Here is a 26,423-nt window from a genome sequence, read left to right on the forward strand (position 1 = left end):
TATGTCGTAGCAAGACGGGGATGGGTGGGGAAGCCTCGCACCACTCGGACGAAAGGCTTCAGCAGAGCGGATTTTCAAATAGATTCCTTCGATAGGACGGCGGGAGGTCCAGTCGCTGAGTTCTGACTGGACTGGAATTACTGAAGGACGGCAAGAATTGAATGGCGGACCTCGAAGTATGAAAAGAATTGCTGGTCCCGCTCATGGTGAGCTGGCTGAGGAGCCTCCCATGCCGCACAGCACGCTGGAATTGGAACGGAGAATGCCCGTATTCGTCGCGGATAGAGAAAAGTCTGATCAGGTCTATCAGCTCATACACATCGATACAATGATTGCCGAAGACCTCATGCATTTCGTCCAAAAGAATTATCGGCAGAAATTCTATCCTTGAGCGATAATTGGAGTCTATCCCGCTCCGATTCTAATAAGTCGTTCTCCCGGATGCAGCCCTCTAAAGCCTGCCTCTATCGAGATAAAACAACGAAAAGCCATCATTTGTTGACGGACCAGGTCAACCACTGAGAGGACTCGTGCAGGATGGCCGTCGACGCGATGGAGAAGGGTACACTCCGAGTGAAGGATGTGGCGAGCAGGGTGGAAAATCTCGCCAAGAAGGCCGACGCTCTCGCCAAGAAGTCTGAGTCTTCGTCGAGCACCCCCGAAGCGTCGAGCTCCTCGATTTCTAAGTCAAAAAGGAACATGAGGTCCATCCTCATGATGATCTGTCTGCTGCTGCTAATCGTCTACGTAATCGGTGCTCTTAACGAAGATCCTTCCGCAACAACAAAAACCACGACCACCACCAGTGAGCATGCGTTTTGAGTATTCACTATTCACCTATTCTGTAGTTTCATCATAGTCGTATGGAGAGAGCATTCTCACGATGTTTTTCAGAAAAGCCCGCTGCGAGGAAGATGGGTTGGCCATGGAAAGGAGGCAGATCTGGGGAAGATGTTGGCGAATCATTCGACGAGGCCGGTGCGGCTGAAGGCAGAGCCGGGGGCGGCGAGGAAGAATCCGAAGGGCCACACGACTCGAAACGGAAGGTCGAGAAAGCTCGAAGAAAGTCGAAGAAGAGAGGTCAACACGGAGGATCCAGCGGACGATCCGGAGAAGGCCACTCGGATGTGTCGGACAGCGGGTTTGAGGGATCTGAGGATGGAGTCGAGGGAGGTCAATTCGTCGCAGAAGACAGACTTCGCGCGAAGAGAAGTGTCCACAAGCGCAAGCGCCGCTCGTGATACACTAATCCAGGATGCCGCAGAGAATCTTTCTTCATCTATGTCTACTTTTTCGAAACTCACTTCTGGATCCGAGCCGATAAAGCATCCGAGATGGATGAGATAACCGTGTTGTCGTCTCCGAGTGATATTCACGTTTAGGAAGACCTGTCTATCGTGAAAGATGAACTCTATCGTAGGCGAAGTATTCGGTAAACGCGGGCGCTCGTCCCACCTTCCTGGCATCACTGTTCAGATTAGATTCCGTGGATAGACTTCCCGTTCGATACGAAAAAGCTGAAAGACTTCAGCGTGAAACACGAAGATGGAGAAGCTCGGCGGAGCCGATCGATCGATGGATGAATACCGGATGAATTGAAATGATTACGATTGAATTAATTACTAATTTCGCTTTCGGAAAGGAGGAGGTAGGGAAGCGAGAGTTTAGGCAAAGCGCCATGATCGGAAGAATAAGCGGCTCACCTACGGCGCTCATCTGTGGATGGGAGGGGCCGTAATCGCATCGCGTTTCATATCCTCAGGCTTCTCACACGTCGCCCGGATGTTCACGAGGAAGAAGTCCACTGTCAAGCTGCGAGATATCCCTCATCCCGAAGCTCCCAAAGAGACGTATTGATATTGCATATTTCGGATGCACCTGACCATAGCTGGAAGTGCACTCCGCAAGGAATTCGCTATCTAGATTGGTCTCAATATATCTACTCAGCAAAGGCATAATTCCGGTGATCTCACCAACGCGCGTAAATGCTCGAGAAAATTCGAATATGAGGTGCCGCTCCCGACTGAGAGACTGCATGTCAATCCCGGCCAGCCTCGCTGGACCTCCCTATGTCCTCGGTCCCGATGTGCGGGATCAATCAGGGGGTCGCAGAGGTGGGACGGATCTTTGGCTGCCTAAACCCACATAGGGGTACTGACTCCCGCAAGAAGCTTTGTATAAGCTCCCAGAGCCAAGCCGCGGCAATGGTCTCAATCTCAAGCACCTCTTCGGGTTGCCTGAGAAAGCAGAGCTCGGTGTCGAGCATCGATTTGCCTCGCCTACCAGCTTGGAAGCTTGTGGCTTCTTCCAAAACTAATGCACGCTGTTGACGATCCCACATCCTCTTATCATTCAGCTCCCAGCTTGTCGACTGGCATCTGCTGACGTCCTCCCTGAGCGAAATGATCCCGAAGAATTCGACAGGCTCACTCAGATTTTGGCTGAACAAAAGAAGTGGAAGACTCATGATGCAAGGGGCTCGTCCCTTCCAAGAAAAAGCGAAACTCATGAATCACATGTATCAGAAAAATCAGGGGATTCCAAAGATGGGGAGGTTTTCTCCGGAGGAGCGAGCTTCCAAGAGTTCGGGCTCGTCGGACAAATTAGCAATTGTGAGGAGCTCGAAGTCTTGCTCGGTAGCTGGCTCGATCGGCTTATGTTCGGCGGGAAGCTAACGAGCACTGAATATCTTGGATAAAGACTCCACGGAGGTATTATCGGAGTGAATCATCGGATTCCTTCGACTCATACCGATCTCCGAGAGCAATTGAGCCGAATTCGAGCTGGGAGGACCATTTCTAGCGTTTGTCAAAGTCGCAATCTTCGTCGAACGACCCGAGCGCGGGGACCGCAGAACACTCCGTGGACGGCGAGAAACGTTCGAAGTGACGAGACTCACGAATGCCCACGATCGCCTACAGTGAGCCTCACCTGGATTCATGAGGTCATGCAACTTTTCGCTCGATGGTATCGGGGCTGAAAAGCGTGATGAATGCGAAGCGATGACGCATGTTCCTTCAACGCGATACTTTCGGTCGCAGAGACAGTGCCCTCGGCGTTGCTGGGAATTGTCACCAGTAGACGAATTGATTCGGGTTGAGGCAAAGAGAAAGTGAACCAAAAAAAGAAAGTCGTCCGAATCGGTCATTCGCGAGACCGCGAGATTGGTCTGAGCTCGCGAAGCGAGATAACGTCATTGTGACACAGGCCGACCGAGAAAATCGGAGTAAAGGCGAGCGGAGCCTCCAATCTCACACCCCGCTAGTCATCGACTGCCCGAGGTTATCCAAAAACTTCATGGTTGACGGCTCGTTGAGCACCGGCCGACTGACTTGCCGACGGTGTACCTACCATTCGCGCAGGGATCAAGGAGCGAACGATATTCTCCGCTGTCGATGGGAGTTTATTCAAAATTTCTCGTAAAGGCCTTTGCGTCGGGAACATTGGTCGTTACTTTTGCGTCGGGAAAAACGCTCGGACGTTCAACGGAAGCGGGATCCCACCTTTTCCAAGCACATCTATCACGAGATGCATGCAATGCGTGAATGATGATCACATAGAGTGCTCCAATCAAAGGCTGCTCCTTTCGGCGGTTTGGCGAATGTGCCAGAATCACGGAGTCGATCGCGGATTCCCGAGGTAGGCGCAGGATCGATGAGCAGTCCTCCAATGACGAGGAACGTAATCGATCGTTTCGCTGGGAGAAGAGTGAGATTTACGGGAATTGGGTTGCTGGCCCGCCGCGTATACTCCGACCAAGGAGTTCTGAAAGGAGTGACGACGAAGGCGGCGGCGTGTTTCGAAGCGACTGCCATGAGCTATTGTCGCTCACAATAGCAGAGTCATTCTCTCTTCTTCTTTGTGGCAGGCAACTGACAGTGTTCGATATCTAGTAGCTACTGTTGTTGTCGTCGTTGTTGTAGGTGGTCTTGGTTGCGATGGTTGTCGAGGTGTTTGTAGTTCGGTGGACGGGAAAAGAGAGGAAAAGGAAGGATACGACGACACGTTTGACACGATGTGTTATGTTAGCTACTTCCCCCATCGCGCGAAGTTGGACCGGCCCCTGTCCGACATCCAGGTAGGCTAACGCCCTGCCGCCGCACTTTGTCGCTGTGGGCCATTGTGCATTGATTGTGTGTATGAGCCCAAGGGTATTGTTGTCGGCGTCCGGATCTTCGTACAGTCAGTTCGTCCGTGTGTCCCCATCCGTCCGTGGACTCGTCCCGTCGCTCGACTCTGTGTCCACTAGTTCCCCCGTCGTCGTAAGCAACCTGTATCTCCGCAATAGGCAGCTGGATGCCCAGCTTCGGCTGGCTGTCGAGCAAGCAATCGCCGCGGATCGGAGGACGCACGGACGGACAAACGAACGAACGGATGGGCAGACGGGAATGCGGCTCGCCAGGTTTTCCCACCTGCATTCTGCGGCTCGGCCATTCTTCTCCTGTTTGCGACGCTGCTTTCATCCTATTCTTCGTATGCGGCCGCTGCTGCCAACCGTATACGCAATCGCTTTTTCTTCCGTGTCTGAACGCTGCTTATGTGACAAATTGTGTTTTATGAGCCGTTCTTCCCCTGAGTATGCCTACGGTGGAGCTTCTAGAGCTAGCGCAGTCAGCGACCCCGTTCGACACAATGTGATGATAGCTACATGTCGGAAAGAGATGATGCGCAATCGAGAGCGATTATTTTGATAGACTGAGAATCAATGGAAAGGACTGGACTTCTGATTCCGTAGACGAAGGCTTAGAGCAGCAATGGGCTCTCCGCTATGCCGAGCCTGGGAGCGAGGTTGCTCCTGCTGACCTGGACGATGATCGCGAAAATCGATTGAGCAATCAATGAGCGCAATTGATAGACATTAGCACCTATGGCGTAATCTCCAACCAGTGGCGTAGCGAGCCGGAGTGCCGCCCGGGGCGGCGATTCGAAATTTTCCGTTTTTTCACCGTGCTCGACGAAAATGCCGCCCCCCGCCAGATATTTTTTCCTCGAAAACACTCCGTTTTTTTGGATGCAAAACCCCGAAATGCCGCCCCAAAAAGCTCCGTAGGAAGTGCCGCCCGGGGCGATCCGCCCTCCCCCCCCGCCCCCGCCTTACTACGCTACTGTCTCCAACTCATTCAGATATACCTGCTCATCAATTCAGATATACCTGCTCATCAATTCAGGATTCCGCCACGTTCCTCGGAATGATATGCCCACTTCACCCGATTCGAATCGATTCCTCGAGCCGATTCGTACGCGGCAATCTCGCGGCCCTCAGCGAGGATCAGATCCCGTTTGTTCTCAATCGGCTCCCCACCCCTTTGGGTGTAGGGGTGCGCAACTTTCCCCGTTCCGACGGAACTGATGGAATCTCCGGCTGTAGCCAAGGCTTCCGAGTGAATTAGTCGAATCATCGGAATATGGTGACTATCCGCAGCGAACTCCAGTCGGCTCCGAGCCCACCACGGTCCTGACGGGCTTCTCTCAGATAATAATCGGAGCTCAACTCCGCTCGCTTGGAAGTGTGCTTACGTAGGGACAGGATGACACAGCTATTTAGAAACTTTCAACTGTGCGCGCGACGTACCGACGTGCGTTGCTTTACGAAAATCGATTCCGAGAAACGGTTCGCAAGGGAAGCCAGAGAAAGCGATGAGTCGCCCCTATTATTCACATCCCGAGCCGAAGGCGGGACTTTCGCCAGAGGAGAATCGTCGGTAGCTCTCGCGGTATTACGGGACGAATCCCGTGAGCGGCGAGAGAGCCACGGTATAGCTACATTGATAGAGGAATGAATGATGGACTGATTGAAGGAAGCAACGCGGAAGCAAAAAAAGATAGCGGAAGAGAACAGGAATGTTTCTGAGTTGTACAACTTGTGATGGCTATTATACTCGCCTGTTCTGCTCTTCGGTGTTTTCTATTTCGCCGGATGCGCCTCTTTTTCCGTCTTTCGTTCGAGTTCCATTAGCAGTATTTGTCCTTCTATTTCGTTTTGCTGCTTCCTACCCATTTGCTCTTTTTGCTGTGGGCGCTTTTGCCAAGAGCTATGCGATGGCACTGCCACCGCAAACAGCTTTAATTGTGTTCATGAAATCTTCGCAAATGTTCTGGTGCGGACCTCTCGCGCTCGAGAACGATTTTCGTCGTCATGGTCTGTCCGGCGGATGGTTTCCCGCTATGATATCTACCTAGACCTGCGCTTCAAGAATGTCCTGTGACGGGTCTGGTCCTCGAAAGGATTTTTCTCGAGTTCGTTCAGCGTGTAAGCCTGCTCATAGAACTGCATGAACAGCTCTATTTGGCGCAGCTCTTTTTTACATTTTATTGTCATTTCTGTTGTTATTGTTGTTGGAATGGTGCGGAGCCTTTGTCAGAGGACGCCGCACGACGCTCTTCCCATCCCGCATCGCTTTTTTCGGGACACACACGGCACAGGAGCAGAAACTCATGCTTCTGCTGCGACTCAGGACGCTCCCACAGAAGCTGAAGCTCGTTCATTGACCCAGACTCCTTTACAACCGCGATCGCGAGATGAATGATGCACAGCTCTTCTGCGACGGAATATTTTCGGCGCGCTCTCGGGAAAACTCGACAATCGGAGTACAAGGACGAGCTCAGAGGAAATCATCAGGCGAGAGCGTTTTGGAAAAAAGTCGAGGTTATACTCTTGATGAGGCCTTGCTTCGCTCCGTGTGATTCATTCGGAATCAAGAGAAGAGCAGCAACATTGAACGACCCATGCTCCAGTTTTCTTCCGGGGGAGAACTCCAAGGATAATGCAAACAGGATATCTGCTTATCGGGGAAAAGTTTGAACGGCGGCGGGAGCTTCGCTGCTTTTCAATGGAGCGCTGTAGATGCGCGCATTTGTTTGGATAAGAAGTCACGTTGGGAGAAGAGCTTCTCAGATCGCCTGCGGACGGGAATAGTGGCGGGTTCTCGACGAGAGACACAAGCATGGATGGATTTGTTTCTTTGGCATTTGGGCTTCTGCTGATAGGCCGGCCAGCCGGGCGCGCGGCCGGGCAGGTGGTCTCGCGGACAAGCGAATAAGCAGCAGAAGGAAGACCCGGCAGACATTCCATCATGCTGCTTTCGGGGTGAAAAATGCCGAATTCATTCAATGCCCGGGCCGTCCGCGGGGCAGGCCGTACGACAAACGAACGCAAGAGAACGACACGGAGGGGAATTAAGGGTGGACGTAGACCAGTTAGGGGTCGTCGCGCGGCGGGTCGCAGCGGGGCGACAGCGCCCCTGCCGCGGGCTTGGACGAGTAGGGACGACAGTTTAGGGGGTTCTGGGGAAGTTTCCAAGTCGCCGACACCACTGTATGTCACTGTGGCTGGCTCAATTGAGTTTTGTCGAAACGAACTCAACCGTGCAACCGAGCGAGATGTTCAAGCCAAGTGCAAAGCGGCGCTTTCCATTCATTCATTCATTCATCTCTATAGGCTCCGCTTTGCTTTGAAATTCCGAGCAAGAGAGAGAAACACCATGAGAGTCGGGAGGAGAGAGAAAGCCATTGTAGTTCGCATTCGATGAGAGAGAAAACGAGAGATTCGAGGGCATCGTTCCGGCAGCAGCGATCTCACAAACCCCGAGAGAAAGAAGATAGGAAACCGTGTGCTTTCTTGTTGTAGTTCGACTTTTGTGTCCTCTGTACTCTCTATACCAACTCGAAGAAAAAATAAAAGATGAAGAGGCTATTTCCGAGCTGACCTCATGAACACGTCTGGTTCCCAAGACGCTTCCAGATTTACATTGCGAGGTACAGTCGTGAAAGCAATTCACAGACTTGGATAACATCTACGGAGTCGGGCTCCGACTCGGGGAAAACTGTTTGAGAGAAGTCGGGCTTTTTGAGTGAGACATCATAGTGGAGGCGGCGCGTCACCGGCGATGATTCAATGAGAAGTCTTATCATTAGTCACGTGTTCCCCATCCCCCCTCGGATGCCCGCCTTCCTGCCCCGGTCCCGGTCGTACTTCTTCTCTAACGGTAGTCTATCTTGCTCTATTCTTTCGCAGCTCCGCTCAGAGTATCGAGTGTCCGCCGCGAACTTATCAGCTGTGGTCACGCCTTTTGGCCGAACAAAAGCCATGATTTGCTATCTGACTGGATAAATCTGTCACAGCACCCCATGCCAGTCTCCTTCTGCCTTTGTGTGATTGTTCGAGACCCACGCAGATCTTCGTCGACGTCGCTAGGATTATCTCCAGCAACGGTATCTCGTCAGCTTATTGTCGTGGAAAAATGACTCGCGGAGCGAAGTGTGGCAGAGGGAGAAATCACTCGTCTTCATGCGAGCGAGCGAGCGAGCGGATCGACAGAGAGCATCGAGCATGAAATGCGTACTTCACTTACGCCCTGCTTCTCGACGCAACGACCCCCATTCGGCCGCAGTTCGGGCCGAGGCGACGAACAGCACTGTTCCGCCTCACAGGGTCGAGATCGAATCAGCGAATATGTGCGGAGCATCTGAAATGTAATAAATGCCTCTAATCAAGGCGACTCTCGGTCGTATATGGACGATATCATAACGGGTCATCCGAGCTATATTCATAGGAGGTCAAAAAGAAGACGAGTTAACAGCCCGCTGGTATAAACGCTATGGGTCCGACCCCGGACGGGGCCAGTCCTTGATCAAAAGCTAGAACAGTCACACTCGGAATCCGTCCCATCTCTCGAGTCCTCGGAGCGACCGCAATTTGTTCGCTGCAAATATGCTCTCGTAATTCGCTAGCCACTGGCGTGGTTTACGATGCGGCGCTCGGTATTCCATGCCTGAGCTCAACGCGGTCCCTTCTTTCGGTACACAATCGCGATTCTCGCCGTTACACAGCATCTCCCATGGAGAGCGAGTCATCCTCGGACGGGCATTCGAAGCTCTTGTGACGAAAATAGTCCGCGGACATCGTGAGATTCGCTGCGTAGAGATGCAGGGGAAAAACATGAGGTTTGATTCACATCTCTGGATTATCGTAATCAACGATTCTCAGAACGATGAAACGAAGCAGTGCCCAGTCGTGGTAAACATAGGTGTTCGTCGAGGAGCCGCCGCGCCGGTCGCCCTCGTCGGCCATGGTGGTTATTGTGCTTGTATCGAGCGACGAGGAATTTCAACCCACAGTGGTTTCTCGTTCTTTTTGAAAAAGCAAATCCGACATCACATGTAGCGCACGCATATTCAGACCTTTTTATCCACCTCTCAATCAAGCTTTCCCCTCGGAGAGCAAGGATCAGGTTTCACCTCGACTTCGTGTCAGAGCTCTGGAGAAATGGCCTGCCCGTCGAACAACGAAATGCTGAACTCATATTCCACTGCGTACCTCTGTTCGTGAATACCTACTGACCAAGTTGAGAGAACTCATGCACCCGCAAAACATCTTCGCCCATCGGTCGAAAGTTTCGATACGATTCTGGACGAAAAAATCGAGGGATGTCACGATTTGCATTCCTCCGCGGGTCTCCGCTTCCGCGAGACGTTCCTGGTCTGATTATTCCCTCGGCGCCATCTGCTCGAGAGCTTTAGTGCACGTCTCTCCGTTAGACTGCAGAGAAGCCGCCTTTGCGTTTTCATGCCACGAATCTTCAAGTGGGTCTCGAACCGAGCCACCGGCCACCCTGACCGAGCAATCGTTTCGCGGGTAAACGAGCGGCCGAATGGTCAACCCACCCACCAACGAACCCCAGCAGGGCAAAATGGAAAGCTCTCACTCTCTCTACATAAGACATCCTCGTGTCCCGCCCGTGCCTGTGGCGGGCTTGGATTAGTAGATAAGAGTCCCGGTGAAGGCAGCCGCAGCAAGAGAGCCAGCCGCAGCCTGCACACAGAGTCACCCACGGCTTCCAGTGAATGGCACCTCTTCCGGTGATAGCGAAATATTGATGGAATTTAACAGTATTGTATGCTTGCCTCGCTCTTTGTGGTAAGCTGAGCTCAGACCCGAATCTGGCTGACACGTTTTTGTGCATCGAATGCGGCACGGTTTCTTGCAGTCACTCAGCTTTGTTGACTTGAATAAAAAAAGGGAACTCTTGCTCCCTGTCAGATAGAGCGCTTGTTCAGGGGGATATTCGTGTCTGCGAGGATATGACCCCGTACACGCCGCCAGCATTCACTCGAGGCGAACCGCGAATCCATTTGATCCTCGATTCTCAACCTCCACAGCACAAAACAGGACTTTGTACGGCATCTCTGAGAGAGAGGCGAGAAGGGTGATGGACATCGAAATGAGTTCACCGTACAATAGAACATTTCAGAAACCGTGGAGAGCGACGAAAAGTTTTCCGACCGCGTTCGACCGACTGAGACTTATCAGCGTGCGGAGTTCCGCTAACATCCGCGACACTCCGCGTTATGTAATGAGCATGGGAAATCGGATCGGTGTTGATCGACGCTCGTAAGCCCGCAGCTCGCGAGAACGTCATATATTTCGATTTTTAGGGCGGTTTCGTCGGACGAGGTGGCAGGAAGCCAGTCCATTAAAAGTTCAAATACATTAACGATCACCAGCAGGCGTTTCGAATCGTGTCGCGCTCAGGTGAAAGGAGAGAGAGCGAGCTGAGAAGCAGACTTGCGTATTCGAATCGTTTGATCATTTCGCGATCGTGGCTGATCATGACTAACCTGGAGCCATCGCACTCAATTTCTCGGACATCTTGGAGACTTCCACATACAGGTCTCAATCGATAAGCGCTTCAGAGTAGAATATCATAGCATGAGTGGGTCTGCTCATGAAGTTTTTGTAACAGAAGTCGCTGATAGTAGAATTGAGCGGCAGAGGAATCGATGCTCCTCACGATGTTGAGGAGAGTTGAAGCTTTCCACGCGACGAAGGTCAATAATTAGAGGAGAGAATTGCGAAAAATCACCAATACCCACCTGCTCATCACGATCATCACCGATGCGGCAACTCCCGGCTCTCAGTTCGATGGAGGGGCAACTTACGGTACGATTCAGAAAGAAGTAGCGCGGGGAAGCTCTGTCGCAAAAGTCTCACCGCATAGGAGCGACGAGACCGGGCCACGGAAATGCAATGGATCGATTTCACGTGCCTTGCATGCCCGTGAACCGCGCTTCCCGTGAACACTCCGAAATGTGTCAAAGGAACAAGCAAATGGTGCTTTGTTGAAGAAAAGGTCATCTTCCATACTCGGACTTCCAACTCCACGTTTCTCAGAGCAAATATGATTTCCCGTAGTGATCATTGTTGCCGCTGCTACTGATCTTCTCTCCTCATTTCTTTTTTTTTGTCACTTGCGAATGAAGGACCATCCACGGGTAGCTGCTGTTGGTCTGAAAGCAGTCGCCCATTTCGCTTCCATCAAGCGAGCGCGCAAGCTAGCTGGCTAGCCATTGACCGACCCAGCAAGCCATCTATAGTTTTTTCTCAATTCTATTCATATTTTCTTTCTCTCTGACGATTTTTAGTTGCGTAGTCGGCTGAATTTCTCATTGGTCAGTAGTAGTGACGCTGATGATGCGGTCGCTGTAGCGAACGCCGTCAGCGGGAGCAGCACCACAGCCATACCTTATTCACACAATGGTACAATACCACATTATGGGACGATTTTTCTCCTTTTTTTCTCTTTTTCCTTCTTCTTGTGATGTCGCTGCTGGTACAAACGGAGTGAGATGTGGTCGAAAGAATGGTCTCCCTTCCATTATGACTAACTTCGGAATCGGCTGAAATTTCGTCTGAGTCTAAGACCAGATGCTGTGGTTATCTTGACCATTGGGAAACCGCCAGAAATAATGTTGCTGTCAAATTTCAAGGAGGGATGAGAACTCCGGACATACCAGAGGAATTTATACGAGTCTACGTGCGGAGAATTCGGGAACGCCGGCATAATCTTTGTTCGTTCAGCGTTGAGTACACTATATGAGAACGGGCTCTACATCCCTTGGACCCGAATGGATTTGAACCCAAAAGGGCGAATTCTGCAGGAGACGAGAACTAAGAATCCTTGTCGAGCTCCGGAACAATTATGGGGGCGTCAAGCCTCATGGGATGGATGCTGCGGCGATGGGAGGATTTATATGTGCGATGCTGCGGTCGCCATTGACGTCTCGGATCGGAATGAGCGCAATGACATCGGTAGGTCCGCGATGGGCCCGAAACAAGGGAAACAGCCGAGCAGGTCCCATCCGAATCACTTGATTCTCTTGTGGAGGGAGACTCGCCTGTCATGGATTGATCCTTGTCCCCACTTCGCCTCGACCAATCAGGAAGTACGAATCAATTATTTCGCGGTGAGCTCCGGGATTCCTATTTCAAATTTTCCCATGGCTATAGCTTAAGAGGGCGAGCTTCCGCGCTCTCCATCTCCGAGGGTCCTGTGTGCATGCCAGACCTCTAATGACTAGGTGAGGAAGTTGGCTCGAATGGGATTACTCAAGATCAAACACTCAATGCGAGAACGACTGGAAGACGGTCGACGTTCGTGGCTTGCGGCCGTGGCGTCCCGTTTGCCGAGAGCGTGGTACTATTCCTTACCCGGCTGGTCCGCTGTCCAGGCTGAAAACAATCGACGACCAAGAGAACGACCCCTGATCGACAAGTCGTACTGTCGTCGTGGAGGACTGCGGAGACGAGGGATAGAAAATCTTCACCGGCCCGCGGTGACCACGGTGGCGGCGGCGGCGTCAGCTATCGTCTCCCGTCGGCAGTGGCGATTGTAGCTGCTGCGACCGGTCCAACCACCGACGCTTGATGCCGCCGTTGAGTGATTTCTTATATCCATTTGAGAATTTTTACCAATGCGAGGTGTCTCGCAGGGAAGAGGCGTCGAGAAAATTTTGAAAACCTCAGGCGGGAATCTTCAGCGAACGGGGAGACCGTCACAACGCGAATCGCCACCGCCGCTGTGGCTAGGTCAGAATGGCTCCTGGGGAAGAGTAGGAGGTGGACGAGTGAAGAGACCGACACCAACATCCCACGCGTCCGACGCTCAAACGATCTATTGTTTGTTAAGGTATATTTGTTTGTCTGTCGGTTCGCTTTCGTACTTACCGACCGTCTCGCCGGGTAGCCAGATAGCTAGCGCGCTCCTAACTCGCCTGTTCCATTCTGTTACGTTTTCTTTCCGTAATCGAGTAGTAGAATAAGCTGACTTGACGATTCGGACTTTTGAGGACATATGGGAGAATCGGAGATCGAAGCTCGATGCGGTTCTATTGCGAAAAGCGAACTCAGAATCGCCGTCCTTTCTGAGTGAGCTGTAGTTTATTCTCGAACTGGAGACTGAGTTGAGTATTGGAATAGATCGAGAGCGGATCGGGGCCGATTTCTTTCGCGCTTCCCCGCAAGACGGTAGCTCATCGACGGAGCTGGGTGCCAGGCTCGGTTCTCTCGAGCTACGTGCGAACATGCACGACGGAATCGTCGAGGAGAGACACACCGATATTTCCAAAAGGAACGCCCGGATGAAAAAACTCAAAGCCCCATTGTTCCCGCCCTCGCCTCGGTTCCGGCGAATTTTCACCGTTTCAGCATTCGAAGTAGACGAAGCTCTTGTATAAGCCGAGCTCCAGGTTGAAGGTGTGAAGACGCCTCCAGGCCCGAATCACTGTGAAGTTTCTGAAATTCTCTCGCGGAGTCTTCAGCCTCGGATCTGGTACCGGGTGTACTGCCCTGCCAACGGAGCATCCAGTCTTGATTTGCTAGAGACACGCGGCTATCTAGGCGCATCCGTCGCCAGAGCCAGCTCGAGGAGCCGTTATCTCAAAGGATGATCGGGAGATGCTCTTGACCTCTTCGAGAGGATCTTCGGACGATGGATCATGCATCATGCCTCCCCGCGCGTATTCCACTAATGACTAGCCTCGCGATACTCCTAAGCTTCCCGGCCGAGGATTCCAAAACTCCCCAATTTATGGAGCAGACTAGGTATGTATAAGTCGAGAGAAACGCGACGCCGACGCATGGCGGATCTCTGCGAGCTCCCAAGCATGCCAAATGCCGAGCCCTGCGTCGCGTACGGAGCTTAGATGATAGAAATCACCGGCACGTCAGCGCTATTTGCGTGATCACGCGGAAGGAGGGGGTCTGTCCTGCCTCGGGCGGCACTATCCTGGGGCATTCTTGAGGAGCGAAACTCCAAGGTTCTGCATATTGAAAAAACGTGTCTTCCCCAAGGAGAATAGACAGAGGGCGACGCTCAGTTGTTCAGACGTGGAAGGAACTGAATAAAAAATAGATCAAGTAGCTAAAGTGAAATTAAAGCGGAATCGCTGTTCTGCTGGACAGACATCTTGGAGTCGTTCAATCTGGCCGATTGGTGCTCAAATCGGTCAGTCCACGTCGGGCGCTTCTGCCAGCCGAATTTTGAGAGCGATTTTCTCAGGAATCTGAAGTTTCCAGTTTTTTCCACTTTCAGTCGATTCTGAACCACTGTGCGACGTTTTTTCCTACTAAGCTCGAAATAATAGGAAAGATGACCCCATCCCCTCTCCCCAGCAGCAATCTGGCGGCGCGTTTCGTTCTTCCAGAGCGAGTCGTGCGAAGCCAGGGATGAGGATCGTCTGATACAGCCTATTCAGCGAAGAAGTATTGAACTCGGAGCACGGAAGATGCTCTCAGAGGAACCGAATCGGAAAATCGAGGGGGCTTTCAGTTTCGAGTCTCTAGGCCTCCCTGAGCTCTGCCTCTCTACGGATTCTGGCTCAATACGACAGCGTTATTAATTCAATGCGGCGAGCGGCGACCAACATTGAAGCCTCAACGTCCCGCGTCCAAGACGCTCAGACTTCGCTGCGCGGGATCCTCAATGACTCCCTGAGCCCTTTAATTCATTGATCATCCGTCTCAGCCGACCTCTGAAACCAAGATCCGGTCCGCTCTCGCCTGGAAGATGCAAGCAGCGGCAATGCAACACCATCTCTTTCTCGACAACGGAAATTTGGCCTTGTGTCCATAAACTTTTCCGAATATCATCAATCAAGAGTGCATTAAATAAAGACCTTCTGCTCATAGTTGCTCGACACTCGACACTCGATCGTCTTGAAACTGCCACGGAAATTACTAAGTGTGACGGAAGTGAATAGGGCCATTCCATCTGGGATGGCACTCCTTGAATTCGTTCGCATATTCAATGAGCTCCCTTCAGGCGGTGCTCCCCACATAAATTGACCTAGGGATGACATTCCACCACCAGTCCGCCTCCCGAGAACACGAGAATCACTGTCAATCATCATTTCTCGTGTGCGCTCCCCGTGTGAACTTATACCGCAGACTATCGAAATCTTTAACGTCAAGCAAAACCGAACTCGACTGACGAACTATTGATAGAAGTCACCGTCATTGGAGAAAACTCACGAAATTTATGGAATTCAACAAGACTGGATCGAATATCCGCTTTCGACAACATTACCATGTCTTCGGTGACACTCCATGGATCTTCGAGGGGATTTTTTGTCATTGGCTCTAAGCGTCGCACGAGCGTTGTCTGTGGTCATCAGTGAGATCAGTCTTCATTCTTCATTCATCATGAATCCCGATAATTAACCCGCAAAGAATTGACCGGGGCTGGGCATGGTGCCCTCGACGGTGAAAGCTTGCGGCTCGGGCAAGCGGAGCTGACGGCAGCTGTAATTCAGACCAAGGTGAAAACTCCGGACATACCCGTATATAATGTAGCAGTCGTCATTCGTTCCTCCCATTCCAAAAGAAAACAGCGAACCTGATGAACCTGTTTCGGCTTGGCACGCAGCTCCATATTGGATAGGACCAGAGAGACGTGAGTTGACCCTGAGGGTAAGAAGGCCAATGGCACTTCATGAAGCGATCAGAAGAAGAGTGAAAGGATTGAGCTGAATGAGGATGATTCGTTTAGAAATTATTCCCTCCTTCATTGGACAAGTCGGGTAGCTCAATGAATCGCAGCTGGGCGGCGAGACAAGAGGACCGCATCGTCGCAGAACGAACAAATCAGCTGCCCCTAGCGGCACCGCTGCCAAGAAGCAACAAACTGCCGCTTGCCCAGTGCGCTGCTGCGGTAGCTGTTGGTGTTGTTGTTCACAATAAATTCTTTCGACAAAAGGCTCCCAACACACTCCGTCTATTGGCCATTGGCAAGCTGGACGCATGCGCCAAGCAAGGCGGAGCGTCTTCGTTGAGAGGAGGAGCCTAATCCAAATGCTCCTGAGGCGACTATCCGGTGGTTAAACGAACATCGTTCACACGTCAACCGGCTCTCACTCGGTGCACAGGTGGCTTTCGTGTGTGACACAAAACAAAAGTTCAACATAATTTGCTCGGAGCGTCATTGTGCCGGAAAACTCGTCCCTACCCGCTCAGCTCGGACAGAATGACTTCGTTCACAACGACAACAGACGAAGGTGAACACGTCAAGCGTCCGATGAACGCGTTCATGGTCTGGTCTCGAGGCCAACGTCGCAAGATGGCTCAGCAGAACCCGAAGATGCACAATTCAGAGATTTCGAAGCGGCTCGGAAGCGAGTGGCGGGCCCTCTCAGAGGCTGAGAAAAGACCCTTCATCGATGAGGCTAAACGACTTCGCTCTATCCACATGGTGCAACATCCGGATTACAAGTACCGACCGCGCAGAAGACCGAAACCCAACCAGACTTCCGCGAATGGAGGTCAACCTGCGCACAACGCCGCATCTTCACCCCCCGCATCTACCCCCCCGATGCCGCCCTCGAGCTTCGACTCGAAACCTCTGGGACTCATTCCCTCGAACGGACTTCCTCCGCATCCTCTGCTCATGGAAATGATTCTCGGAAAAAGCGCATTCGGGGTTTACGGTATGGATGCTCTGCCCACGCCTCCCCCTTGTCAGAAGATGGAGACCGTCTCGGTCGGAGCCGAGACGGCTGTCAACCTGGCCACCGGACCGAAGAACAAAGGCGAAATCCTTCGCCCATGGCTAATGGCCGATGACGCAGCGAAGATGAGGCAACAGGCGGTGGCACCCTTGAATTTCTCCAGAGTCCCGTATTGCAGTGTCGTGCATCCTCTCCATGCCGTCCTAAGCGGTGATCGGAAGTTCCCCTTTTTCTGAACGGGGCAGTTCAAAACGCCGTTAAATGCCAAATCTTCCCCGGGGAGTTCCAGTTTTTTTCCGTGGTCGACGATGACGTCCTCGTTCGCCGGAAACTCCCCGAGGAACCTCCAGTTTTTTTGAGTGCCAGACTCGACGACGCCGCCCTTCGAGGGTTTCGCCCGGGCCGGACCCCCTACCCCGCTTCTCCGTGCGCACGCTTTCGCCGCTTAGAGATCTGCGCCCTGCCGAGGCCGCTTTTCCGAACAAAGCGAAGAAAGGATTGACTTCGGAGATGATGTGCTCTTGCCAATGGGACGTGGGATTTGCTGGATCTGGTGGCGCAGTAGATCGAACGACGGCGCGGCAGTGGAAGAGCAGGGCAGAACTACTCTATAAACGTTGATTGTGGCACCACATCTGATGTCTTCGAGAATTTCATGAGTCGAACGTTAGATGAATACCTACCATCGTCTCCGATGAGTTCGCCTTCCCGAAGTGACCATCTGCACGACGTCCCGAAGCGAGGCATATAGGGGGCCAATCTGCCCTCCGCAGTTGAGCAGCTCGACTTCATCGAGCGGACTCTTCTTCGTCGGATCCGTCCATAAGTTCACGATTCTTCGATCTCGTCACCAGAACCAGCAGATCCCACGTCCCCCGTGAAGCTCGTCGGCATATCCAGAATCGATCCTCCTCAAGTGCTTTGTTCGGTAGCAGCATGTCGGCGGGGTATGCGTCTGAAAACGAGCCTGCAGCTGCCGAGCGCGAGGTCGAATCACCGCCCACGCTACGGCCGATAAGCTCTCGTAGGGCTACTGCGTATAGCGCGTCGCGGTCTAGCTGAAGCTCCCGGATATCTGCGATTCCCATTCGAAAAGCGAAGCATGGAGACGAAAAGGCTCTGTGTAATGGAAAAGTTGCTCCGCGCGGTTTTCGTCTCGGTCTACATCGAAATGTAAACGACGCGACACCTTCCGAGTCCTGTTGAAGGATCAAGTGCATATAATTAGAGGGGTTGACAGCGGTCGTCAATTGGTCGATAGCGATTGTGGCGGCTGAACGAATTGAACGACCGTAGAGTTGACGCACAAGTGAGCCAACGCATCGTTGACTGCGGGCCGCGTCCGTAGATACATAGTTCAATATCTCCACATGTGTACACATAATCAGCGGAAGACTGGGCTAAACAAGTACTTATAGGTCTTGATCTCGTGATTTTCAAGGAAATTGAGGTTTGTTCTGAAGGGGAGGGGGGGACTTCTCTGCCATAGATATAAATCTCGTTGATGGGGAATGGGGACCGTCAACGGTTGGAATGGGGTGTTACTCACTCCTTCCGTCAGAGGGCATTTGCGAACCACGCCGACTAGTTCTTGCCCGGGGCCGAGGAATGTCCCCAAGATCTCTCCAATCATCGAGATCGAACTCATTCTAGGGAAATGATGAACCCTCTTAGCTACCACGGGAGTGTCTGGATTCAGATACTACACCGGACATGAGATTCGCCGATGGGCTGGATCGTCCATCTTGACTTGTTCTGCCGAAGAAAAGGATAATAAATTATGTCGCTGACCAATAAAATGGATATGTACCCTGAACGAATATCACGGAGGATTTTTTTCCCTTCAACCATCCTTGGAGTATCGACTTCAGACCTTCTCGTCGTTGTATGACCAGAACGGAATCGAGCCGTCTTCTAGCTGCTGGGCATCGATATCCTAATTCGGGAAATCATTCTCAGAGAGGGTATAACGCCCTCTTGCCAAAATTCACAAACGGGACGGGAGCTCAAGTTCAAGGGAGTCATTTGGCCATGGTTGCGGGTTGCAATCTCATCGCAAGTAGACGACACAGGACCTCCGCTCCCCCCTCGCCCCGAAGGACTACACTGTCCCCTTTTCCCCGCTTCCCGAGACCGGGTTTCGCCCTGCGACATTGATTGCATATACGCAGGTAGGTCAGCCCGCATCGATTCTCGAGATGCTCCCTCTGGACTGTCATCTTACCTAAATGCGTCAGGAGGTTACTCTGCTGCTGGCTTTGACAATCGTGCGGGAGACAGCGAAGCGAGTAAGAGGCAAGCAGGTGAGCAAAAGCCCGAGCATCCGAATAGAGTCGCTTCTAAAACCAACATTCAGCGACTCTGAAGGAGCGTTTCCTCGGGGCGACAATCACTGAGCATGTAAGTGACAAAGAATCAAGTTCACGAATGGCCAAAATGCATTGGCTTGCATTGTTGAGCAAGCCGCCGGAGCCGCAGCATGTGGTGGAGGAGCGTTTTGCAGTTGCTCGCTCTGATAAGAAGAAGGCAAGCCTGCCGGGGATTGCTTTTTATTGTCACGCAAATGAAAAAGGAGGGGAGCTGGCGACAAACACAACGACGACAGCGAGGATGACAACGATGATGACTGCGGGGTTAGGAGGCGGTCTCGTGCCGAGGGAGCCAGCTGAATTAATTCGGGATCCACCAAACGTTCCGAGCAGCTGATTATTCCCGAAGCGAGCAGAAGTATAAAGGCTCGACGAGAGCGTCGTCTTCCTCCGGTTAGAACTCTTCGGGTGATGCGCTTAGCTCGTAGCGTGATCTACTAAGGGAAGACCGTGAAGCGCAACGTCGACCCGGGTAATTCCCCAGCGTCATTGAACTTCATCGCGAATCGCGACACAGTATTTACGGATCCTAAATCCCTAACTTCCGGAGCAAGGGTGAGCCTGCCTGGACCATAATTCCGATCGCGTCCATTTCGCCCAGTGCTTCGTAGCTTGAAAGACGTAGCTAGAAAATAGCCATTCAACATCGTCAACAACAAGGGCCTGAGCTTTCATCAATGCCGTCGGAAAAAATGGACTTGGGACATTTGCTCTTAAACGGCACAAAAATGAAGAATCCTTCTGACAAGCGGATAGTTTCTTTGTTGGAAGAGCGACAGTCAGAAAGAGCTTTCTTTCAAAAAAGCCGCACGCTTGCCACTCCACAGTACTCAAGACAATCAAAGAGAGACGATACGCCGTCTGACGTCTATTCGTTTGGTTTGCAATCCAAGTACCCTCGTCTCCCTGACTCGTAAGACACGAGGATCTCTTATTTCTCCTCCTTTTCTCCTTATCGATATTTACTTTTGTACTCGGACAATCATTAGAACAGGGAGCAACAAACACGATAATGGCAGCCGACGCTCCCACCTGAAAGACGGCTATTCCCCGTGAGCGCTAAGGATGGGGTGCTGTTCGTGCTGAGCAGTCGAGGAACAAATAGGCTCCCGGGCGCTGCGGATCACCAGATCAGTGATCGGGGGCTTGACATCTTTTTTGAAAATCCAGAGGTAGATGCTGTAATTTTCCGCGGGAACCCAGCGGAGTTTCCGGTCGTCAACACGGGGAATGTCGACTCGGGAGTGCAACAGGATGTCAATATCCAGTCGCAGCAGAAAGTAAGATCTTGTTGCATACGATTGATTGAAGGTAGAAAGGAGCGATAAAATCGATTCGGGTACTTGAGAATGGGAGCTGACGTCGGGCGGCGGCGTCCTCGGAACGCAACAAAGGCTGGAAAACTGCTTGAAAATCGAGCGTCAAAAGAATACCGGCTCATCGGACGCTGGTGTCTGTGGCCTCCTTTGAACTATCCACTTGGGCACTCACAGCTAAAGATCGTTTTACTGCGTCATAGTATCCGCTCTCTTCTCTCTTTAAGGAAGCTCTGGATGCCGCAATTCAGGATCGTTGATGCATCAAACACGAATCTGCACTTTTCAATAAATCGAATCGCCCGAAAGCTCTCGAGACACCTTCCTGATTCATCGCCGTGGAATCGAACAGGGAAAAAAGCAAGATTGGGCGAAGCGGGACTTCCTCACGTGGTCGACATGCCGATCACATGTACGATAGTGCTGCAGCTCCCTCCGCTCATCGGTCGACGGCCGCAGAGTACGGGTTCACCGTAGCGCGAAATGTGGCGAACAAAAGGGTCCACGACTCCCGAGAACGGAAAATCGTTTCAGTTTCAGAGGGAAGGACGCGCATCATATAAAAATCATGAACGATCGCTCGCTTGCCGAGCCGCTCGCTTTCGACGGCCGCTCAGCTCTAAGGGCAGCGGGAGCGCCGGCAGCAGCCAGCGAAGCACTTGGAGCAAGCCAACATATGATGTTGCTCCGAGTTCGTGTGATTCTAAAGGAACAATGGAGCAAACGAGGGACTCCACCGAGAGCAGAAATCTCTTTTGAAATCCGAAGTCTATTGTGCATCGGGAGGATCGCGGCAATAGGTTGTGGGAAGCTACGCAGCGATATCACCGCCACTACTACCAGCGCCAGCTACAGCACGCCGATAAGTTGTTCTTCCCCTGCTGCTTGCTCGCTCGCTCGGACTCAATTTCAATGGCAGATATTGAGTTGACCACATCTGGCTGCTTGAATCGACGAAGCGATCGATGGATATTCTAGGCATGATCGTGACCCCTTCCCAAATGAAGCAGAAGATACATCCCGTAGAAGCTTACTGAGCTATGATGGAGGCTCGCTCGCCATGGATTTCACGCTGGAAAAGATCCGTAGCAGCAAGGATTCGTCGCGATTAGCGAGTTCCGCCGCTCCTGTCCGGAGCTTCCACGAGGATCTCACTTTGATCGGCCTGATTTTCGGTTTCTTTCACCAATTTGCTCCCGAACGTTCTTTAGGAAATCGTCGTCAAAGTGAAAATAGGAGGTTGCGCGAGAATTATTTCTTCGCTAGTTTCCGACTCCTGGAAGCTCATCCTGTAGCTCTGCCGTAATAGGCTCAAGTCGTTCCGCAAGCGCCGAAGGCCTCACCTTGCGGCTAGCGCCGTTTGTGAACTTGTATTGGGTCTAATCAGGTGCCACGGGATCACGGAATCCACGAGAAGCATCAAGGCCGGTTGAGGTGTCCAGTAAAATACTCAGGCAGACTTGTCAACCGAGATCATCACCGAGGTAAACCGGAGACTGCCCCCGGGTACGGATATCGGCCGTGCCCAGGTTACCCTTCCGATACATGCAGTGAATCCTTGGGGCGTAGTCGAGAAGCTCCGCGAGCCGTTCCGAGACTGACTGCGAGGTTTGCAGAGGCGAGTTTGCGCGACCACTACGGGCGACGCGACGCCGACGCTCCGCTCCGGCACCGAGCGCGACTGAGCTCATGTTCCGGAGGACCCTTGTTATTGCATGGGGTTCCTTGCGGCTTCCTGTATACGTCCCATCGGAAACGCGATCCATCGCGCCGGCAGAGCCCACGGATGAGCCAACCTCCTTATCAGAGCGAACGTGACTGAACGTGAGAAGAAACCATTCGCCGTCGCCGAGCGTAACAGAGAGCACATGTTTGGATCCATAATTTGAGGACTTTGAGCAGAGACAGGAATTCTGCCTTCGAGATTCATGAGGGCTCCAATTTGAGTCTTTCCCTTTCTGGCCGATTCGGAATTCGGTTCCTCCTGGAGGATATCTGTGCGTTCTTTGCTTTGGCTCGGATTCGCGCAGAGATGACGCCGACGCATGGATCTGCGACTCTGGGATGAATTCCGAAATCGGAGTTTTGAGTATCTGTTGTTCCCCGCTACATCTGTCTGAGTTCGCATCCGTTGCCATTCCAGCTATGCGACCATAAAGTCCCACTCGGCAAACCGAGAGAAGAGATACAAAGCGAAACAAGGTGAGGCGGGAACACAAACCGCCCCGCGATTCGAGCCCACCACCACCACCGATTGCACAAGCAAGCACGCGACCGAGAAAGCGACCAACACCCCTCGGTCTCCATTGAAACAATGTCATCTCTAGCAAGGGAGTGAGAAAGGAAGAAAGAAGCCTCCGCCGCCGCGTCTGCTACCGCAATCCTTTCAAACAGGGGTAACAGGGCTTTAACCGACTGGGACAACGACGAGGAGCAGAATGGCCGAACGGGAGAGGCCGGGAGTAGGAGAAGAAAGACGGAGCCTTTTCAACTGGGGGAGGTGGGGCATCGCTCTCTTGGTGGGGGTTGATAAACGCTCATTGTTGGGGACATCAGCGGTGGAGTGGCGGGATTTGAGGCACGGAGAGATTTTATTGTTAAATTGTCCTCCGCTAGACAGCTTCAGTGGATTCTTTGTCATCGACGGCGCTCAGCCAGCCAGCGATTCAGCCATCGAGCCAGACGAAGGGGAATGGAATCAGATAAAAGACTTTGAGTGAACAGAGAATAAGTCAATGGTTTCGACGGAAGCAGCAAAGACGACAGCAAGGTCTTTCTTCGCTGCTTCGAGCACGAGCCGAAACTTTCTATCGATGTTCGGTGGAAGCACCACAATCATAGGAGACATCTTGTTCTCTTTTCAGTCCGATTGAAAGCAGCAGCAGCAGCAGCAGCAACCGACGGGAGCCACGAAGCGGGGTTGTGATACATCGATGCTTCGGTGACGGTATTGACTCCGGGGCGTTATGTACGCTGGCGCTGGTCGACAGCGTCCTCTGGAGCTGTTCTCAGCCCGGATACCGGCGATATCGAGCTCCCTCCCAGATTCCCATCCACGATCCATCGGTGGATCGCGTCGCTGGATCCAGGACGGGAGCCTGAGGTCAGCTCACCAGAAAACACGCGTGCGCATTCCTCACCGGAAAACCAACGAAACACGTGAAACGATCCACGTTCTACTGGAAAGAACAATTTGGCGTGCTTGGCGATGACGACAAAAGCCTGTTGTTACGCTTAGCCACTTCATTCATCGCCGAACAAAAGAAACAGGAGACACTCCCGGTAGCGTCTTTTCTCCCGTCTGTTGTTTGACAGGCATAGACAAAAGGAGAAAATGAGTGAGTCAGAGGGGGAAGCGCACGCCCGGGTGCAGCGCAACGCTTCAAATTGCGCTAACAACGGAATCATCTGCTCTCGTGCCGCTTGTTCTATGTACACTCTCCTCTCGTCGGTACAGACAGCGGAATCGTTTCGACGATAGGTGCGGAGCTTGTCATCCGCAAAAAGATCCGAAAGCTCGATTTCGTGCTCGTGCACGACTCCCTCCCAACTTTCGACTTGGTGCTGGAAGCTACTGATCAGTCGGCATGCGATAGAGGAGTGAGTCTCGTTCTCAATCGAGGCTCGTCCGGAGATCGACGGAGGTCGTCTGTAAGTCTGAAATGCATGTGAGTCATTCAATCGGTCACTGGGATCGAAAAAACCGACGGGAGCTTTCTTTCCATCCGTCGATACGACTCATGAGAGTTGTGTGGGAATGACGATCACCGATCATAATCCAGTCAGGCATCCATGCACGTCCGTCGACGTTCTCCGAAATAAAATTGTATCGGTGTGATCGGAACGGGATCTGTCGAACTTATAGGGCTCCAGCCAGCCCGACTAGTCCACCGCTTCTATGATGACTGCTTTTCATTATGCGGTCCCTGTGATTACGGATTCGGGGACCTTCCTGAAGCGCATGGTCCCCAGAGACGGTGGCCACGAATAAAATATTTCATCGGTAGTTACCTAATTCGCAAGGAAGCAGCCGGACAGACAGAGAGAGGCGTCGCGACGCCAAGACGAGTTGTCACCGATGCCGTAGTCTGAAGCTGTAGACCATCTGGCGCTCAATGAAGTGACTTCGGGCAAACGATGGAGAAGCTGCCACCACTACCGCTGTCTTCGCAGGCTCAAAAAAATAACAATCAAACAATACTCCATCAGCTGGGGACGAATCCGCTTGTGTGCCATGAGCCGCGCGCGGTGTCGTCGTCAAACATTCAACCATTTCGTAGACAGTCACATAAGCGCGCTGGACCACACGATACCCGAATCGAGCCGTGCTTCTGTTCCACGACAAATTCCCAGCCAGACTTCAAAGCCAAGTCCGGCGACGACGCCGTCGCCCCGCCATCCCTTGACGTCGACTGAAGCTTCGTCTGGACTTCCGGATGAGCAGCTCGCTCCCAGGAAGAGATATTCTCTCGTAAGTCAATCGTATTGGAATTGAGTGCCTGATGGTTGGGCAAGAAGATCAGGCTCTGCTCGAAGCCTCGTCCAGATACGGTCCTGAAGATCTCGAGTATGCGCGGCAGAGGGGAGCAGTTCAGCAAAACGTTGAATTAAAACGGGTTCCGCGGAGAATAGCGTATTTGTCAGGATGCGCGTGAGCAACGTAGCAAGTGTTCGTCAAAGCAACGACAAGCTCACTGTTCTCGACACCCAGTGCGACTAGAGCGAATGAATGCGAGAGACTCGCTCTACAGCTGCATGGTTGTGTTCTGGTGGCGGGCGGCTAAGAGCGCCATGATATCTTCGCCTCTCTGTGTGTGCATGTTCTCTGGAGCATAAAAACGCTTCCTGTTCCAAGGGGGTGCAAAACGCGCGAGCCATCAAAGCTCGACGCAACCGGCAGCTCTGTCGTTAACTCTGATGTCAGGTCCGGCCGGCAAACAGCCCACTAGTCGCTCGCTTGTGTGCCTACGAGTGCGGGGCGAACGCGGACTTTCAATAGAGAGGGGAGCTAATTACAATCATGGTGATAATAATTTTCGTCTTCTTCTGCTGCATTTGTCGTTTCGGTTGATGGCTCACTCCCTTGTTCACTATTCGCTTTATTTATCCGACTGTTTTTTGTTGCTTCTCTGAGAGGGTCGACAGAGGGAGGGACTAATGGCGCCTCCCCTTACATCGTCTCCACCACCATAACCCCGACCGGCCGCTCGACAGTCAAGATCGGAACTCGGAAAACTCCCCTCCTCCGACACGGGTCTACCTGCGACAGCGCATTTCGATATCCAGAGCCGCCCGACTCTTTTCAGTGAGAAGAATCGTGAGGCAGAATGCGAGGATCCAGAATTGAGCCGATATTGAGTTTCCATTTCTGATTCCGAAATCCGCCGAAGGCTCGCGGAATCTCAGCATAATCTCGCGGCAGAAATGGTGATCAGGGGGGTCAAGAATGCTTTTCTCGTCAGACGAGAAAGACTCAACGATCGGAATGGCTTGATAGTCCCCAGAATCTCGTTCCAACGGGGTCGACATTTGCGACGGAATGAGCTCACCGGAGACGGCCAGAGCCGGATCTGCGGAGCTCGGGGGCATCCGCAAAATAATTTCTGCAAAATGTTGAAAATCGGACACGAAAAACACGGTCGAAGAGGTTCATATCTTATTGAACAGGCCATCGCATTCGGGGTCCGCTCAAGACGAATAGATGATGAACAAGAAGCCCCATTTTCGCCTATCGTCTCGTGAGAGTTTGCGGCAGGGGTCCCGCCATTGTGAGATCCAGGTCGGAAAAGAGGAGCAAAGTTCATCGATGCTCAGTAAGACGCCAGAATTTTCAGCGACTCGCATTGAACAGGCCTGGGAGGGTTTCAGCTGTTGTAACATCCATATATGCTTTGAGAGCGATTGAGGCCGCTTCCTAGGCCTCGTATATTTATTTGGAATGATCTAGCTCTTCTCTGAG

At 52.3% G+C, this 26,423-nt stretch overlaps 1 protein-coding gene across 1 annotated transcript; it reads left to right on the top strand.

The window, feature by feature from the left end:
• The first annotated feature begins 16,298 nt into the window (after positions 1-16,298).
• Positions 16,299-17,015, top strand: LOC100898621 (transcription factor SOX-17-like). Its single transcript, XM_003747790.1, has one exon. The coding sequence runs from the start codon at positions 16,299-16,301 to the stop codon at positions 17,013-17,015; it is 717 nt and encodes a 238-aa protein (XP_003747838.1).
• The last annotated feature ends 9,408 nt before the right edge of the window (positions 17,016-26,423 follow it).

This window comes from Galendromus occidentalis, unplaced genomic scaffold (assembly GCF_000255335.2).
Source record: "Galendromus occidentalis unplaced genomic scaffold, Mocc_1.1 scf7180000077524, whole genome shotgun sequence".
Lineage (NCBI taxonomy): Eukaryota > Metazoa > Arthropoda > Arachnida > Mesostigmata > Phytoseiidae > Galendromus > Galendromus occidentalis.

Excerpts from the sequence above, each read along its gene's own strand:
- LOC100898621 (XM_003747790.1), top strand. The coding sequence starts at position 16,299 with ATGACTTCGTTCACAACGACAACAGACGAAGGTGAACACGTCAAGCGT.